We start from the raw sequence: 17,043 nt of genomic DNA, 5'->3' as shown, positions 1-17,043 counted from the left end.
CCCTATAGATTCCATATCATTTTTTAAGTCTTTAACACATTTTAAATTGACTTATCATTTATTAACTAAGGAACTGTTTTTTCAGTCTTATAAATGAACTCATCAGACAGTCAATTAATCATCTTACAGAGCCCAAAATCTCCTTGTTCTCCTGGTTTAGATATTATTGTCCTTAAACTTGTGCAAAATGTATTTTAAACAGACGTTCATGAAGACTATCTATTTTTTTTCCATCTTGCATCCGTATTTTTAACATTTAAAAAAAAAAAAAAAAAAAAAAAACTTTTCATGTTATTTGCACCTTTGGCCTTCCTTCCTCAGCCTGCACATGGTTTTGGACATTTCATTGATCTTAACCTGTGCAAAAAAAGAGAAAATAGATGCTATCTCCCCATAGCCAGGTAATCCTCTTCAATATCTTCATAACTGCATCTTGCATATTTTTAACAAAGCATGTTTTTTAATATTATCTGGGTCTTTGGGCTTCTTTCCTCTGTCTGCTTATTAATTTCCCAGGTTATTTGTCGTTTGTCTCAATGTTTACACCCCTTAGCCAGCAAATCTATATTGATGTAATTATGAAATTACATCCAACACCACCACACTGATTTGGAGCAGCTTTTTATGCCTACTGTGCCAGAAATCAAGTGAGGTAGTTTCAGCCAGTTGTTCCTCTTATTAATAGTATTATTTTATTATTATAATCACGATAATGCATAAAGGTTCATTAGTGATAAAAGAGCAAGTGACTGAAAAAGGCTTCTGTGTACATAGAGGTCTTCAGGCGAGACTTAAGTCGGTGGACAGGAGTGCACAGCCTTGGTCAGCAGCAGTAAATGCCATAAGCTGTGTCCACCTGAGACTTATTCAACAGGGACTTCCCGTGAAACAGTTACAGCAAAGCAACACATCTCTGACAGGAAATAATGTCCTGTGTCAGCTCTATACTGCCCATCTCCGTCTGCATCGCTGCACCCCACTGCACAGGGCCCAGCAGCAGGGCCACTGATGCAACACGCTCTCTCCCCTGTCGTCCCCCGAGGGCGCAGATAACACAGCAGCTCTCCCAGGCTGCTGAAGCGCCACATCCACCAGAGGAAAACATGTAAAAACTGACCTCTCATACATCAGGACATTCAGGCCGCCTAACACGAGACCCATTAGTGTTATTAGCGGCCCTCCCCAGGCGTGATGCTGCAGTGGAGATTGTAAATACGTGATCTCCCTCTAGTGGCGAATGTAAAAGAACCCTGGTGATGGTCATTGTCATTCTGGGCAGAGCCTCCCCATTGATCCTCATTCAGAAAGATAGAACACTGCAGCAGTGGGAGAGTGCAACACTGGGGTGGGATGGATGCAGCACTCTGCGTACATGGTGCCAGTTCAGCTTATGGAGGTTAAAGGAAGGTAAACATGCCGCGGAGAAGGTGGTTAAGGATATGGATGTGTCATTTCGAGTGTGAAAACATGTCACAGGAGGAAAAGAAACATTGAACATTGTGTAGAAAATAACATTAATTATTGCTGGAGTCCATGTAGCTGCCGCAGTTTTCAGGGTTCTGGTGTTGTTTACGCCGACTGACTGTCACACATACAGAAACACAGGAGTAGATGTCAAATGTCTGAGGTGAAAAGGTCTTTCATGACCGAACAACAACTAATTGACTGATTCAGAATTATGACCAACAGACTAACCAACAATGAAAATGAATATTAGTAGCAGGCCTGTCTCAAAAGCTAATACTTTTGTTGTTTGGATCGATCAATTGTTGGTTTTAGTCTTTTTTATGTGATTTGTCGAGGTTCAGAACTGCATAAGATATCCCCAGACTTAAAGGATGAGTTCACAACAATAAAGGAAATTCAGCTTCACAGCAAAAAAGCAACATTACAACATTTTCCTAAACAACTGAAGTCGATGGGGAGTTGTTTTAAAATGTTTTACAAGACTAACAGTTAAAAAATACAAAAAATTTGCTCCATACGCCTTGTCCAAAGTCTTCTGAAGCCCCGTGATCCAAAATTAATTTAAATGGACATTAATTACACCCTTTTTAAAGCCGGAAATCTTCACACCCATCTGTAGCCTGTAAATATTGTATTTTTAAATCAATTTGGGATCTCTGGACCTCCCGAGAGTTGGATTTTTTAGATAATCTGTAGTCGCCATTTACTTTTGTTGTTCCGGAAAATGCTGCAGTGCTGTTTCCGAAAAATGTTTTGCAGACTACAAAAACTTCACCTGACTTTCCATCTGCAGACGGGGGACTAATCAATGACAGATTTTTCCTTTTTGGGTAGACCTATCCTTTAAGCTGCAGTATGGCAAATATCCTCAGTCATCTCTGCTGTCCAACACTATAGTAAAAGAGCTGGATGCAGCTGTTAGTGTGGTCAATGTGTGCATGACTGCACATATGAGCGAACATGTGTGTACTTCGGTGTGTTCAAGCATAAATCAGTCCTGCTGACAGGGCCACTCGAGTGATGTGGAGACAAGATTGTTCACATCAGCATACTGTAGATTATTGATGGCCTCAGACTGACTGCGGACACTTTCTATCCATCTCCCATGATGGAGGAGCGCGGGAGGGCTGCGTAATTAGAACCAAAGTCATTTAATGAAGACTAGACACACATATGTGCAGTAAAACAGATAGCCGTCCTCCAGATGACTCCATTTATCAGGCGCCCTCTTCTCAGAGAAAGTCCATCTGCAAGCTGCAGTGTGGGGTCACACCAACTCTCCTCAGAAACGAACAGGGCCTGACTGTTTTGGACATTGTAGGTGTTGATTTTCCTGTCACAGCCTGCAGCCTCTTTCGTCCCCTTTTTGTCCGATTCTCCCCTTGTTCTGTTTCTCACTTTCACTTTTGCAACTCTCTCTCTCTTTCTCTCTCTTGCTCTCTCTCTCTCCCCTCCCCCCTTTCCCTGCCCTCCCTGAGCGTCCCTGGCCGCTGGCCTCTCTCTCGCTGTGCCACGTATGTAACCTAAACTGTGCAGGAGCCAAGGCAGGGCTGGGCCCGGAGAAAAAAGCTTTCCACAAGACCAGGGCCGAGGCTCTGAAGTCTCTCTGGACCTTGTTCAGTGAGGAATGAAATGGGGCTGCACATTCTCATTTTCTCCAGTCAGCGTTCTCCATATCTGCATCTGGCTCAGACATTAGGAGCTCCTTCACCTTTTCTTTTCGTCCTCTCCTCCCAACCATTTCTCACACTTTTCTCTCCATCGCAGTTTTGCTCTCCGTCCGTCAGATTTCTCCTTTTCCCTCCAGTCTAATGTGTTGCTGTAAAACACTACCCCGGCCCCTCTCATGTAAACACAGGCTCCGCCTTCACCCTTACTTAATATCATTAACAGGTGGCCGTCAAAAATAGACCCTCACACTGTCACAGATACAAACGTGTTTTTTAATAAGTGCTGCTCATGTGAGCGGACCGCCCTGCAGTTGCTCGCTGTTTTAGGATTTCGGACATGTGTGGAGTATGAACAGGGTGCTGTTGAGTTGCAGGTGCAGCCCAACAGCAGTGCAAACACACATACATTTAATCAACAACAGTGTGAACCAACCAGGCTGCAGCCCCCTCCCTTGTTACACTCACTTTCCATAACCCTCATGTACCTCCCTCCCACCCCCCTTTCCCCCTCTCTCTCTAACTCTGCCATCACTACTCTCACCCCTCTATTGAGTTTCAAGCGTCTCTCAGTCCTGAACTGAACAACACACACCAAAAACAGGTCAGACTTATTCCTCTTTTCACTCATAAGCTTTAGCTGGTTGTTGCTTTCTTGTCACACAGGTGGCCGTGGCTGGCTTTTTTTTTGGTGAAATGGTAGAGAATGTTTCCTCATTCCTCACAACACAAAATGCACCAGCGTGTACAAGCTTATCATCGGCTCAACTGCTATGGAACTTAAGTCAGTACATTATAGTTTTTGTTGCATTATCAACCTGAAACACATGCTTGTATAAACTTGCTTCGGATAATCTTGAGCTACAAAGTGAGCATTTGTCCGTGTTACCCCTCCAGTGGAGTAGCGTGGCTCGCTCTGACCCCTCTGATCATCCTGTGGTTAATATGGATGTAATGTGATCGAGGTTTGTAATTCTATGACCACTAACATGGCTGTCAGCAGCTGCAGTCATCATATTCTTTATTACAGTTAATGTTGCAAGACTATTCTAATGCACGGGTGTTATTCCAAACCTTTGGTTCATTAGGGACATGCATACATTTGCTGTTTATTAGCTCTTATTATATCTTACATCTCATAACAGAATTTGCTGTAATTTAGGATTGTACAATGAAACATTTAATTTTTTTAACAAAATAAATAGTGTTTTGTATTCAGAAGTTTATTGTTTTCATGTGATGCGTTTGTCTGTCATAATAATGTGGAAATATCTTGTTATAAAAATAATTAGTATCTCACATTATGACAAACTGACCTCTTTTCTTGTTTTGGCATGGCAGCAATACATGTCCATATTGTTATGTTATGTTATGTTATGTTATGTTGTGTTGTGTTGTGTTGTGTTGTGTTATGTTATGTTGTTAATGTTGTTTTGTTATTTTCCATTATGTGATGTTGTTGTGTTATGTTATTTTAAGTTATGTCTTGTTGTATTGTGCTGTTTTATGTTATGTTTTAAGTTTTGTTGTGTTGTTGGGTTACGTTAGCTGATATTGTTGTGTTGTTTTATGTTATATTACGTTTTGTTGTATTGTTGTGTTAATTCAGCTTATTTTGTTATGTTATTCAATGTTATGTTTTTTTATATAATGTTTTAGGTTTTTGTTTTTGTGTTATATTGTTAGTTTATGTAAAGTTTTGTTTTGTTTTGTTTTGTTTTGTTTTGTTTTGTTTTGTTTTGTTTTATTTTGTTAGGTTAGGTTAGGTTAGGTTAGGTTAGGTTAGGTTAGCTTAGTTTAGCTTAGCTTAGCTTAGGTTGTTTTGTTATGTTATTTATGTTATGTTGTTTTATGTTGTTGTTATTCTAGGTTATATTATGTTATGTTTATAAACACAATTTGCAACTTTAACTTTAACAACTGCATAGTGTTTGTAAAAATATTTCTTTGTTAACAATTAAACAACTATTAACTAAAGTTTAACTTACTCTACATTAATCATTTGTAAATGATTGTTTTTAGAAAGTGTTACCCCCACATTTTTGATGCATGCAAATAATGATATTTATATGCAAAACTCTTAATTTAGTCTTGAGATTCATCCACAAAGGACTTGCACTGGGTTCATGTGGTGCGTTGCCTATATAAAACCTCTGATGCTGTAGGCGCAAAGCTCTGAATTAAGTGATCCACAACTGCTGGCACCACCTCCCTGACTTGCCAGGCCTCTTGCCTCCACTACGTGACCTGTTGGACTGCGCTGCAGAGTTAATTACTGCAGCACCGTCTCTGTCAGAGGGTTCAGGCATGAATTATCACCTCTCATGCACCCTGAGCAGAGTAGTGACACCGCTGTACCCCGTCACTCACAGTGTTTATACTGCTAGCCACAGTTTGGAACAGAAGTGACTCTATAAGCCTGGATCCACCTACACTGTATATGCCACAGACCCAAATATTTAAATGTACGCAAAAAAGCGGTCAGAGCTGCAGATTCCAAGTGTTTGCGGGTACACGTAATGCGGGATGGGGAGGTATTTGTGGCACCCCATTATCCCCTCAGATCAAATGGGATCTGAGTCTAAGCCCGACAGAGCGTACCTGCTTGGAAAAGAGCTCTGTCGTAAACTCCTCTGGGAAAATATAAAATGGGTGGTCCGGTCTGGCGCTGTGGTGTCGTCTCTCACCTTGACCCCACACCAACCGACTCCACCGGCTCGTCCAGCCCAATTGTTTCCTCATCTGAGGCAGAATCTGCCTTTCAGGGAAGCGCCATATGGCTTATCTATTGTTGGCTGAGAGCATGTCATATGGCTTTTAGGGAGGGATAACTGTAGATGCTGATAAAGCTGTTGGAAATTAAATATTACGCTGGTGATGAAAGGATTTTGCTCTTGTGAAGCATATGCTGGCTGCTCTTTCATCTTTCTGTTTCATCTCTCTCTTTCACAGGACTGGACAGAAAACAGACACCGGCCCTCCTGGTCCTTGCCTCCGTCTCCTCCCATTTTATAATTTCCTTACTTCATCCGCCCCCTACTTCATTCATTTCGCTTTCTGTCCAATTTCATTCTTCAACCCACTTATATTTTACTTGATCCTTTGTTCACTCTGACTGCTTTTGCTCAGCTGACTCATCCATCACAGGATAACTGATAGCTGTGTCTCCTCTTCTTTACCATACCGTTCAAAAAACTTCTGAGCCCTCCTCACCCTCGCCACACTTTCCTCTCACCAAACCTTCCTTCCATCTCCCCCGTCTATAATTTGCTCCTCTGATCTTTAACCCAGTCGCCCTACACTCCCTCCCGATCTTCCTCGGGCCTGGCCAGTTGTGATCAGCATGTGGTCCAACTTCTTTGTACAGCAGGATGAGGACGGTCGCATTGGGGTGGCAGGAGCTGGACAAGCTGGAGGTTTGGGGGGAATGAAAGGTGGAAGGGGCCAGAGGAGGACGCACAAGATGAGTGACAGCCAGGAGGGGAAGATCAAACTGGCCTTCTTTGTGTCCATCATCGGCGTGACCCTGACGGTGTTGGGCATGGGGACAGAGTTTTGGGTGGAGCTGGCCCAACCAAAGAGTTTCAGCGGCAACCAGACCTGCCAGATGGCCCATTATGGCCTGTGGAAGGGCTGCATCCGCACCCTATGGGTGGCCGACATAGACCCAGAGAGAGAAAGCTGCGGCCCTGCTGAACTACCTGGAGGTGAGACCTCTGGTTGGCATGTATCTGTGTGGCTGTGCGAGTTTGTCTGTCTGTCTGTCCTCTGTGCAGTCTAGGAGGCGAGCAGGTGAGGTTTCTGCGGGGCATGTGTCTGTTTTGTTTCTCTGACTGTCTGCTCGTGTCTGCCTCTCTGTAAACTGAATTGCTCGGCCATGCAAGCGTACCTCGAGGCGGCCTCCACGAGGCAGAACGTGCCTCGGTGTTAAAGTAATTTAATAGAAAAGGGTCAAAAGATGTGTCTGAGAGGTTGCGCGTTGCTGATATCATTGAGGGAAAAAAAAACAAAAAAAAACGTGTACGCTTAATCGCTGCGGTTTTTCTTTGCCATCACCACTGATGTGAAAACAGAGGGAGCAGGCATAACTAATATGATGTATGCCCTCTGGGAATATGCTTACATCTGTAGGTCTTTCATGTGAGCCCATAAGGGACAGAGGAACGCTATGCCAACACTTCATTTTAATAAAAATAATGTTCCTCCCACTGACAATCCTCAGATTTCTGAGCAGCATATTTGGGATTTTAAACATTTTTCCTCTAAACAAGTATATCCACTGTAACATGGCGAAAGGATTGAGAGAGGATATTTGTGTATGCGAAGCTGCCTGCATGCATATGTATCTAGGTCATCCTACAGATAATGTGCAAATTGAATCATTAAAGAAATACGATGCTCGGAAACAGAGCCCGACCACAGTAAGGCTGTTATTGGATCAACACAAAGCAGCACGCAGGCACATGTAGAACCATACAATAAAACCTCCGTGTGCAACATTGTCAGTGAAATGAAGCATCCATTTCAAAATCGTTCCCTTCACTGGCTGCCTAATCGTCTCCTGCTGTACACACAGTGCAGGCAGGTGATGGTGAGGGGCAGACCACAGGTTTACTGTGCAGACGAACGTCCACGTTTAGAGCTGTGGCAGCACCTCTCGAAAAAAAGCACTTTATGCAACTTGACCGCGGCTAGGTTCTCCAGAGTGCGTCCATTATCTGCACAATGACCTATTTCTGTCTGAAAAGTGAGAGAGAGGCAGGTATTGGAAGACGTGAGATAGAGATAGGCAAGGCTTTAGAAGGAGTCGCTGCCTATCTCAGGGAATCTGCTGAGACATGGCCGAGCTCTGAGGAGGAAATCTCCTCCTCCAGCAGAGACACACTCGGATCGCATATATACATAAATACTACTCGCAGACATCAAAATGAGCGATGAGTCACAACATTGTTTTACCACCCAGCTATCAAGGACTAATTCATCTTACCCGTCAAAATGTCCTCCATCTCTGACTGCTCCCAGTGAGCAGATATATTATATATATCTGTGCCTCCGAGATGGTCTGTTTGTGTGAGAGCAGCCAGTATGCTTCTGACAATGTTTCTCACTCGTCCTAACACTGTTGGCCCACACCGCCTGTCGCAGATGGCCGTGGGCTTGTCATGTTTGGACGAAAACAACTGTTTTTGCCATCTCCGCTCCTCCATTTCACATCCCTGTTCGCATGCCTCTGGCTCCTGTCCTGAGCAAAAGCGGGGCCCCGCCGATTTCCATGCCCGTCATCTCAAGACCGGCCATCCATCTTTCCGTTGCCTGCTGGAGAGGAACATGACAGCTCAATAATTATAGCCTCGGCAGGGGCAAGCGAGAGCAAAAACCAGTTGACTGTGATAGCATAATGTGTTAAAAGAATCAGTAGGCTGATAAATGGTGTGTCGGCCTCAATAAGAAATGTTTGCAAATGTGCTCAGACACAAACATATTTGTGTGTGGAGGAAACGTGTGAGTGTGTGCGCAAGCATGTGGTCATCTTGGACCACAAAATATTCAGTGGGTGAAAGCCATCACTATGCGCTTGTGAAGCCAAGTGGAATCTGACTACTTCACAGTTTTTGTCTAAATATAGAGAGGGGGAAACGAGGATGAGGGACAGACAGGGACTGAGGGAGAGTGTATGTCTAATGCAGTATTAACCAACCCCTCTGTGTTTCCTCCCCCTCTTGACATCTCCTGCTCCCCTCACCTCCTTCTCCATCTGTGGCTCCCCCTCTCTCCTCCCTTTCACTCACCACCCCTCCATCTGCGCCCCCCCACAACACAGTCCTCCTCTTCCCCCAGCTATGTCATCCTCTGAGCTGCATGTTTCCTGCATCCCCCCCTTCATCATTTGCTCACTTCCCCTTTACTTCTTCTGAAGACGTGCCTCTTGGTTTTCGCTCCCCCATCTGCCCCTTTCTCCCCATCCACCTCTCTTTCTTCTCCCCTCTGCCATCCACCCTCAGTGTTTTGCTGTCTCTCACCCTTTCTGGCGGCACCATATGTGCAATGCTGGGCAGTATGTGTGTGTGTATGTGTGTGTGTTTGTGTGTGTGTGTGTGTGTGCATCTCTGGGTTTTCCAGTTAATGCTCGACTCTTGGATATAAATAGGAATAATGCCTGGAAGGACAGGGTGCATGGATGCATAGGAGGCACATAACAGAAGACCAGCAGCCAGTGTGTGTGAGTGTGTGTGTGTGTGTGTGTGTGTGTGTGTGTGTGTGTGTGTGTGTGTGTGTGTGTGTGTGTGCGTGTGTGTGTGTGTGTGTGTGGGCACATGTCTCATATTTTTGTATGATCTTTTTCCTCCAACCACAGAATCCAACTGCACCTACTTCAAATTCTTCACCTCTGGGGAGAATGCAGTCATATTCAAGAAGACAACCAACAAAAGTGAGACGTTATACATTTCCCCCTGCAGTTTTCACTATACATACAGTTACACACTGCAGCTACTATCAATAAAGATGTTCACTGGGGTGTTCAGAGGACCATGCTGGTGTTTTTTCTTTTTTCTTTTTGCATGTTTCAGCTCATTAACTTTTGCTGCCACCCATTTTCCAAAGCGAATCATAAGCTATCAGACTGATTCATGTGTTTACCTTACTGTCCAGGCAGCCGCTGGTTTCAGTGCATATTGAAGCTCAGCTGGCCGAGACCCGATGCTTACATCGCAGCGAGCATGAAATCAACTTCTGAAGTTGATTTTCATGCAGAAAACCTCCTTGAAGGACATACAATATTTAAGGGCTATGAGTGGGAATTGCGATCACAAGGTGAAGCACACATGGCTGTGGTCACACACACACACAGTGGAATGCTGTTTGTGACCATGCTATTAGCGCACCTGCCTGTTCAGGAATGTTGGTTTGTTGGTCAGGTCACCGATTTGGTCCGACAGGAAATATCTCAAAGATGATCAGATAGATTGTTAAGAAGTTTGGCTTCATCTTACAGGTCGACAAATGTCCTGGTTAGTCGTGGTTATTACAGAGTAACTTTTGTGTTACATTCCCAGAAAAATAACCTCAAAACGCTGCTATTTTTAACATAAAATTTAAATTAACATAAAATGAACATAAACAACAAAACTTCACCAAACCCAGAATAATTACCTCAAAATGCTGCTATTTTTCCCACAAGCAGACGATAAACAGCTGTTAATTTCTTCAATGTATTTCCATGAAACTTCCAAGTGTTTTCTGCTTAACTTCTGCTGATAATACCAGTTTAGTTTAGTTTCTGTCTAACGTCCCTCTCACCAGGCCACTAAATTGAAGAGAGTCTTGTAGCTTAATTTCCAACTAGTTTCCAATAGCTAACTTCCCCTCAGAAGGCCACAAAATAAAGCAGGGTTGTAGCAACTTCTTCAGTTTAGTTTCTGTGAGCAGGCCACTAAACTGAGGTGAGCTGCTGAAGCTTAATATCCAACTAGATTAACACTGACATCTGCTGATTGTGCCATCTTTACCTCCAGCTAGTTTCTGGCTAACTTCTGCAGGTCAGTAAACAGACACTAAGGGAAGTTAGACAGAAACTCGACGACATGATCAGCAAAAGTTGGAAGTTTCCGGGAAATGTAACATATAAATTATCAGCAATCAATTACCTGCTGGTGGTAATCAGCAGAATATTATTATTTAATAATTTTATGGTAATCTTCAATACATTTTGAGGTGATTTCAAAGAAATTTCAAACACGTAATCATCCTTCCTTTGGGATGTATAACGACTTTTGTAATTCGTTGCCTTTCTTGTCGTGCCTCCATGAAGTTGGCACTGAAATGTCTCTCAACAATTTGATAGATTGCCATGAAATTTCCCTCAGAAGGAAAAGTTATCACTTTGGTATTTCATACAGCGTCTCTATCAAGTCAACATTTTCTTTTACTCAAAACCTCAGTTTATGACAAAAAGCCTGCGAAATTAAAAATGTTACCATTTATGCGTTTAGTGCACATTAGCTCATGTTATCAACACTCAAAACTAAGATAATGTACATCTATTCTTTATACCATTAAACATTAACATGTTAGCTTCATCACTGTGAGCATGTTAGCTTGTTTGCCACACAGAGCTGGGGAAGAACCAATCTGCTGAAAGTCTTTCAATGTTGCTTTTTTTCGACACAATTGATCTCACCTCGTTTTTTTTTGGCTCTCACTCCCTCTCACGTTTGCTGAAGCCCGTATCTGTTGTGTTTTAATTGATAAAATAATAAAATCTGTGTCATAGACTGTCAAAAAACACAAAACTGGCACCGGCTGAAATGTTGATCTACTTTTTGGGTTGCACCTGTTCAGTTATTCAGTGCCAAAATAAAGGGTTTTTTTTCAATAGAGCTAGTTTGGGAAGTGGTTCAGTTCACACCGTGGTTGTATTTTCACATTTCAGAACTCAAGTATAATCATCTCTAAGCCCAGTGGAATTAAACAATGTCTGATTCTACTACGCGACCGGTTTCCACAGAGCAATTCACAATATTTTTGCCATCTTTCTAGTAGACTTCTATTTCTTCCACTCTCCTTCTCTCCTTCACAGATCTGAATATTGCATCGGCCGTCCTGGCCCTTCTGAGTCTGAGCATGATGGTGATGGGCTCCATCTGCATCGCCATGGCCCTCAGTAAAGGAGAGCAGTTCTTTCTCAAACCAGCCTCCTTCTGTTTCATCCTCTCAGGTGGGACCTCACTGCCACATGTTACCTGTTTATGTTCAAGATGGCAGGACGATGCAATGACGTGATTTTGTTCTGACCTCTGTGCAGGTGTTCTGGTCCTTCTCTCTGTCCTAATATTCCACCAGTCGGTGCTGGCCTTGCTGTCCAGCGATCACTCCATACCTTTACACCATGAGCTGTCCTGGTCTGTAGCCTGCGTGGGCTCAGCGGGGGCCCTTCTTATTTTTGGAGGTCTCCTCTTCATCATCCTCTCCCTTCCTTTCAGCCCCTGGCAGAAATGCTTGCCTCACAAGAACAGTGCCACCTAGCACTTAAATGCTTAATTATGCACACAGTGTTCTTGATGTCTTGTTTAAGAGAAAGCGGAGAGGTCTTTTTTTTTTTTTTTTTTTTCCTGAGAGTTGTGACATTGTTGGCTCTTGGAAGTCATAGGTCTTAATAAATGTCTGAAGAGAAGGCAGCGATACATTAGTTATGCCTCCAGAACTTTTGTTTTAGCGTTTTTAGTAGAGAATAGATGAAGTAGCAACAGGGCCACTGCTGACTGTTAATTTTTTTTGCTATGTGTTATGTTTACTTAAACCTGCGGTGTGGAGCTAAACAAAACAACCTGATTATTTTCCAGCAGCATTTTCTCTGAGCATGCCCACCGTCTAGACGTGATTGCATATGATTTCCTACTTACCAAAGATGGTGGCTTCTAAGGTGAACTGGTCTAATCTCTCAGCTGACCTTATCTTCAGGACAGGGAGCTGTTTAAACACGGGCCAGAAGAGATCAAATATCCAACGAGGACGAGGAACGCATGACCCGACATTACAGCTGTTCCAATTAAACACCAGAACCATTAACCCTAAACCATGTAAACAGTTGACCCGAAATATTGTCCAGGTAAACACAACTACTGCTGGTTGACATAAAATGCATTGCCAGTAAAGGAAGGAAACCATTTTTACTACATGCTTTTGAGACTCCACATTTTAAAAGACAGAGATATAAAAGTCCCTGACTGCAGGTTTAATGAAGAGTCACAAGTTAGACTACATACATCTAGTCTTTCTGATAGCATCAGGAAGGTAAATAAACACTTTTAAATGCACAGATACTTTTATATTATATTACATTTTTGTCGTCTGTTTAATATGGAAGCTCATTTCTGCCAGGGAAAAAAATAAAAACATGAAATGTTTGCAACAAGTCGTCCAAATGAAACAGTGAACAAATGTCCATTTTGGAGACTTGTTGAAATGCTGTTGATGAAGCTCAACAACATAAAAAAAAATTCTGAAAACACGAGTCAAACGTTTGACTTATGACTTCTCATCATGCAGAAATGGGCATCCAACGATTCGAATTCCAAAAGCAGTATCACCACCAGAGTAGCAACGAATACTATATCTTTGATAATGCTAATAGTCAGTATAGACTATATTCACAAGACAACCTTTTTCCTCTGACATCACTCTCATGGTGAGCTCAAGTGCTCAAATAACATTACACTGCTGTGTCCAAAGTCATATAAATGTAGGAAATCTTACACACATTGTTACAACATCACTGCTTCTTAATGATCAGCAACTGAAAAGATGATTAATGATGAAAATCTGGAGGGACGTTGGACATAAGGCAAGATACAACCTCATATTTACCTGTTAGCTAACATTAGCATTCAACCACGTCCTAGTAACATTATCACCTGATTGCTTTTCACTTCGAAGTTGAAATTATTGTGTTTCAGATGTGCGTCAATGTTTTAGAACTAATTTACACCTTTTCTATCGTATCGTGTTAATGTGAATGAAACGAGTGAATGAAGTCAAGTTGCTAATGCTAACGTTAGCTAAAGGGTTGTCAAAATATGTTGTTTTACTTTGAAACGTGGCCCTGTATTCCTCTGGATTTTCAGCATCTGTTGTGTTCTGACCTACTGCTCATTAAAGGTGCAGTGGAATGTTAAAAACCATCAGGTACAATACCTGTAAACGTGAGCTGCGCACCCTGAGCAGAACGTCGGAGGAAAATGGCCGCCGTGTGAATATGGTCCTGTCTGCTACATGCTGCCTTCTGAATAGAGTCAATAAGTATCCTTAATGTTGTAGCCTGTGAGGCTTTAGTTGTTATTATTTATTATTTACTTGTTTTACAACTATTGAGCGAGGGCTGCCGCAGTTTACCAGATGAATGGATGTTGAATGAAACTGTGTGAAGCCTTTGAAAATACCATTTTATATATCAGAGAATTGTATGGACTCACTTTATAAGTTCATTTGTACATAAACTGAATGAATGTGTTTATATTTTATGAATGGTCATTGTTCGTAGTGTAGTCTCAAAACACTTTTGTCTTTTGTCACAGGATACTCACTTTATCTCATTACCAGGAAGTGCTCATTTCTACTCACGTGTACAGTTCGTGGCACCAGTTTTGCTTACCATTAAAGGGATTTGACATAACATGACAGCCTCCGTTTTGTTTGCTGACATGACACCCTGTCTCCTCTCAAAGTTGACATTCACCCATTTTCACCCTGTCACAGTGTGACTCCTAACCTCTCTGCCAAACATCCCCCCTCCCCCCCGAACTATAATTAGGCCAGACCTCATCGTAATGCATTTCACTGCAGAGGTTGGGAAACCTTATCCTTGAATTTCAACTATGTACCCCACGGCCTATCCTCGTACCTCTGTGCCCTCTGCTCTGCTTCTCCACCCCTGACCCGAGTGCGTCACTTTCCCCCGCTGTCTCCGGGGGAGCCTGGTGGTCATCGCTCCTCCACCCCTCTGCCTCCTCCTCCCTCTCCGTCCACAGAGGGAACTAGCTGTTCGGATCAGAGAGGTCCCAATCACTACTCTAACACCCGGCCCCCCTGGGAAGTGAGTGGCAGCCAGACAGTTACACACAGGCTCACCTGCACACACACACACACATACACACACACACACACACACACACACACACACACACACACACACACACACACACACACACACACACACACACACACACACACTCTTGCAGGCTTTTAATCCTGGGTGGACAGAAACTTAATCCACATGACACTCTATCCTGGTTGTATATATAGCTGTTAATAGTCCTACTGAGACGGTGTTACAAGTGGTGTGTGGCCATGAGCTGCGTGTTTATAAATGGAAAAGGGCTTCCAAGAATTCTGTAGATTGAAGGTGCTCTCAACATTATAATCGATATATTGACCAAAATTTAAATGGCCATCTAATTTTGAGCTGCACTAAAGGACGGCGCCTGTGTAGAAGACTAAATGAGTTTGCTTTGGCACTCTCTCCTCCTTGAATCTCTCATCGCAGCATCGCTGTGACTGTAGTAGGTATGATAATAGCAGGAGAAGGCTCCCAGATAACTAATCCTTAGGGTTCAGGAGCATCGTGAGGAATCTCATGCTCCTTGTCAAGGATGTGACACTGCTTCGCTCTGCCATAACTATCACCTCTCATCTGTGAAGAGCTTGATCCCGCCTGGAAGTTTTCCTGCATTCATCCCTCTGAGGTCAAGCAAGACCTGCCCAGTGGGCCTGAAGGGACGAGAGCAGACCTTCAGAGTAATTATTAATTATTCATGAAAAAATCATGCATGATGTACCAGATGGCGAAAAAAAAAGAAAAAAAAAAGATGAGCGCAGGTAGGGCAGTGGTCACAAAAAAAGAGTCTCCTGAATAAACTTTCAGTTGCTTTTCTCATTATCCTATTTGGCAGATAGCACCCATCTGTCGCTATCCATATATTTGCAAATATAACGAGCTTCAGGTCTGACAAGGACGGTCGAAGTCTCGTTAAGATCACAGCACAAGCAAAGATTAGCTGAGAGACCCTGAGCTACAGCTGAGCTGTTTGCTCACTAATGATGTAAGATACTTTACACACAAAACGTATGAGCAGTTTATAATATAAACTGTATTTTTAGAGATTAAATGACCCGACAGTATATAGAGCAGGTAAAACTGTCTCCACCTGGTCCAGCTACAACATTAAAATCCTGCTTGGATGAAAGTTAATACATCAATAATAAAGTATAATGAATAATGTAACACTGACAGGCAGCATTCTTCACATTGAATACTTACTTTTTATACTCATCAGTGCATTTAGGTATATTTTGTTGCTAATCCTCCTGTACTTTTACTTCAGGCTCTCCCCTGACATCTTTTAAAACAAATACAAATATTCAGCTTTGAATGATGATTCATGCCTGAAATTGTTTTTATTTTACCATTCTGTAGGTTTTAAGTTTTCCATATCAAATTTGTTAAAGGGGGCAATATGTACGAATTTTTGTGGAAAACATAAAATTTTTACTAAAATTATGTGTGATATTGACAGATGGCCGATTCTTACATATTGCACCTTTAAAGTGAAACTCTTGCCAAAATTTATTTATTTATTTTTGTGAATGTATATGAGTCAAACCTTCATGTAAATGGATAATTCCTACGAAAGAGACACTTTTATGATTTACAGTTTTTTCGTTTTCGGGTCAAACTCATTTTAAATGGGAGTGCTTGGGGCAAATTAGCGATAGCATCAAAATCATTATTTTTAAACCACAAAGAAGGCTCGACACAACATGAAATTTTGCTCGTAGTAGCACCAGGGTCTCTACACATGAACACGAGCATTGAAAACATTGTTGTGTCGATCTCCAAATGCAACGTAACCTGGAGGACAGTTAAGGTGGATCGCTCCCTTTCCATATAAATACACGGATAATTCGTCATTAGTGAAAAACAATATTGAGTTGAAAAAGGAGCTTCATATAAGAAACAATAGTAAAATAAAAAGCCGGAAAAGTCATGTGAGATATCGCGTGGATAGGTGTTGCTGGAAGACAGTAGCGGTCCACCTTAACTGTCCTCCAGATTACATCGATGCTGCCATGACACTGGCTTGCGGAACAAGCTACTGCTAATGTGAGTTGTTCAAAAACTTTCGTTTTAGCAAAACAGTGTACACAAACAGTGTTCTCAATGCTCAGGTTCATGTGTAGAGACCCTGGTGATACTACGAGCAAAGTTTCATGTAGTGTCGAGCCTTCTTAGTGTTTCAAAAATAATGAGTTTCACTTCAAGCGGTATATGGAACCATGGGCTAGATACATGCACTAGGTCATATTCAAGGTTAGAACATATACCCAATTATAGGTAGCTATTATATACATAACT

General features: G+C 42.4%; 1 protein-coding gene across 3 annotated transcripts; it reads left to right on the top strand.

The window, feature by feature from the left end:
• The first annotated feature begins 3,637 nt into the window (after window positions 1-3,637).
• cacng6b (calcium channel, voltage-dependent, gamma subunit 6b) lies at window positions 3,638-14,285 on the top strand. Of its 3 annotated transcripts, XM_037075052.1 has the most exons (5): window positions 3,638-3,738; window positions 6,087-6,841; window positions 9,490-9,564; window positions 11,713-11,850; window positions 11,938-12,158. In XM_037075052.1, the coding sequence occupies exons 2-5, from the start codon at window positions 6,478-6,480 to the stop codon at window positions 12,156-12,158; spliced, it is 798 nt and encodes a 265-aa protein (XP_036930947.1). In that variant the 5' UTR covers window positions 3,638-3,738; window positions 6,087-6,477. The 3 variants fall into 3 exon arrangements, with proteins under 3 accessions (XP_036930947.1, XP_036930949.1, XP_036930948.1); XM_037075054.1 differs by lacking the exons at window positions 11,713-11,850; window positions 11,938-12,158 and adding an exon at window positions 9,786-10,304; XM_037075053.1 differs by lacking the exon at window positions 3,638-3,738 and having other exon boundaries at window positions 6,478-6,841; window positions 11,938-14,285.
• Window positions 14,286-17,043: the final 2,758 nt, after the last annotated feature.

The sequence above is a fragment of the Acanthopagrus latus genome, chromosome 17 (assembly GCF_904848185.1).
Source record: "Acanthopagrus latus isolate v.2019 chromosome 17, fAcaLat1.1, whole genome shotgun sequence".
Classification (NCBI taxonomy): Eukaryota; Metazoa; Chordata; class Actinopteri; order Spariformes; family Sparidae; genus Acanthopagrus; species Acanthopagrus latus.
Note: the sequence above shows the minus strand (reverse complement) of the source record. Positions and strands in the feature narration are given on the sequence as shown.

What these genes read in the sequence shown, in the direction of transcription:
- cacng6b (XM_037075053.1), top strand. Translation starts at nt 6,478, where the DNA reads ATGTGGTCCAACTTCTTTGTACAGCAGGATGAGGACGGTCGCATTGGG. An exon ending in CAAGAAGACAACCAACAAAA is followed by an intron (nt 9,565 to 11,712) that starts GTGAGACGTTAT and finishes TCTCCTTCACAG; the next exon opens with ATCTGAATATTGCATCGGCC. An exon ending in CTTCTGTTTCATCCTCTCAG is followed by an intron (nt 11,851 to 11,937) that starts GTGGGACCTCAC and finishes ACCTCTGTGCAG; the next exon opens with GTGTTCTGGTCCTTCTCTCT.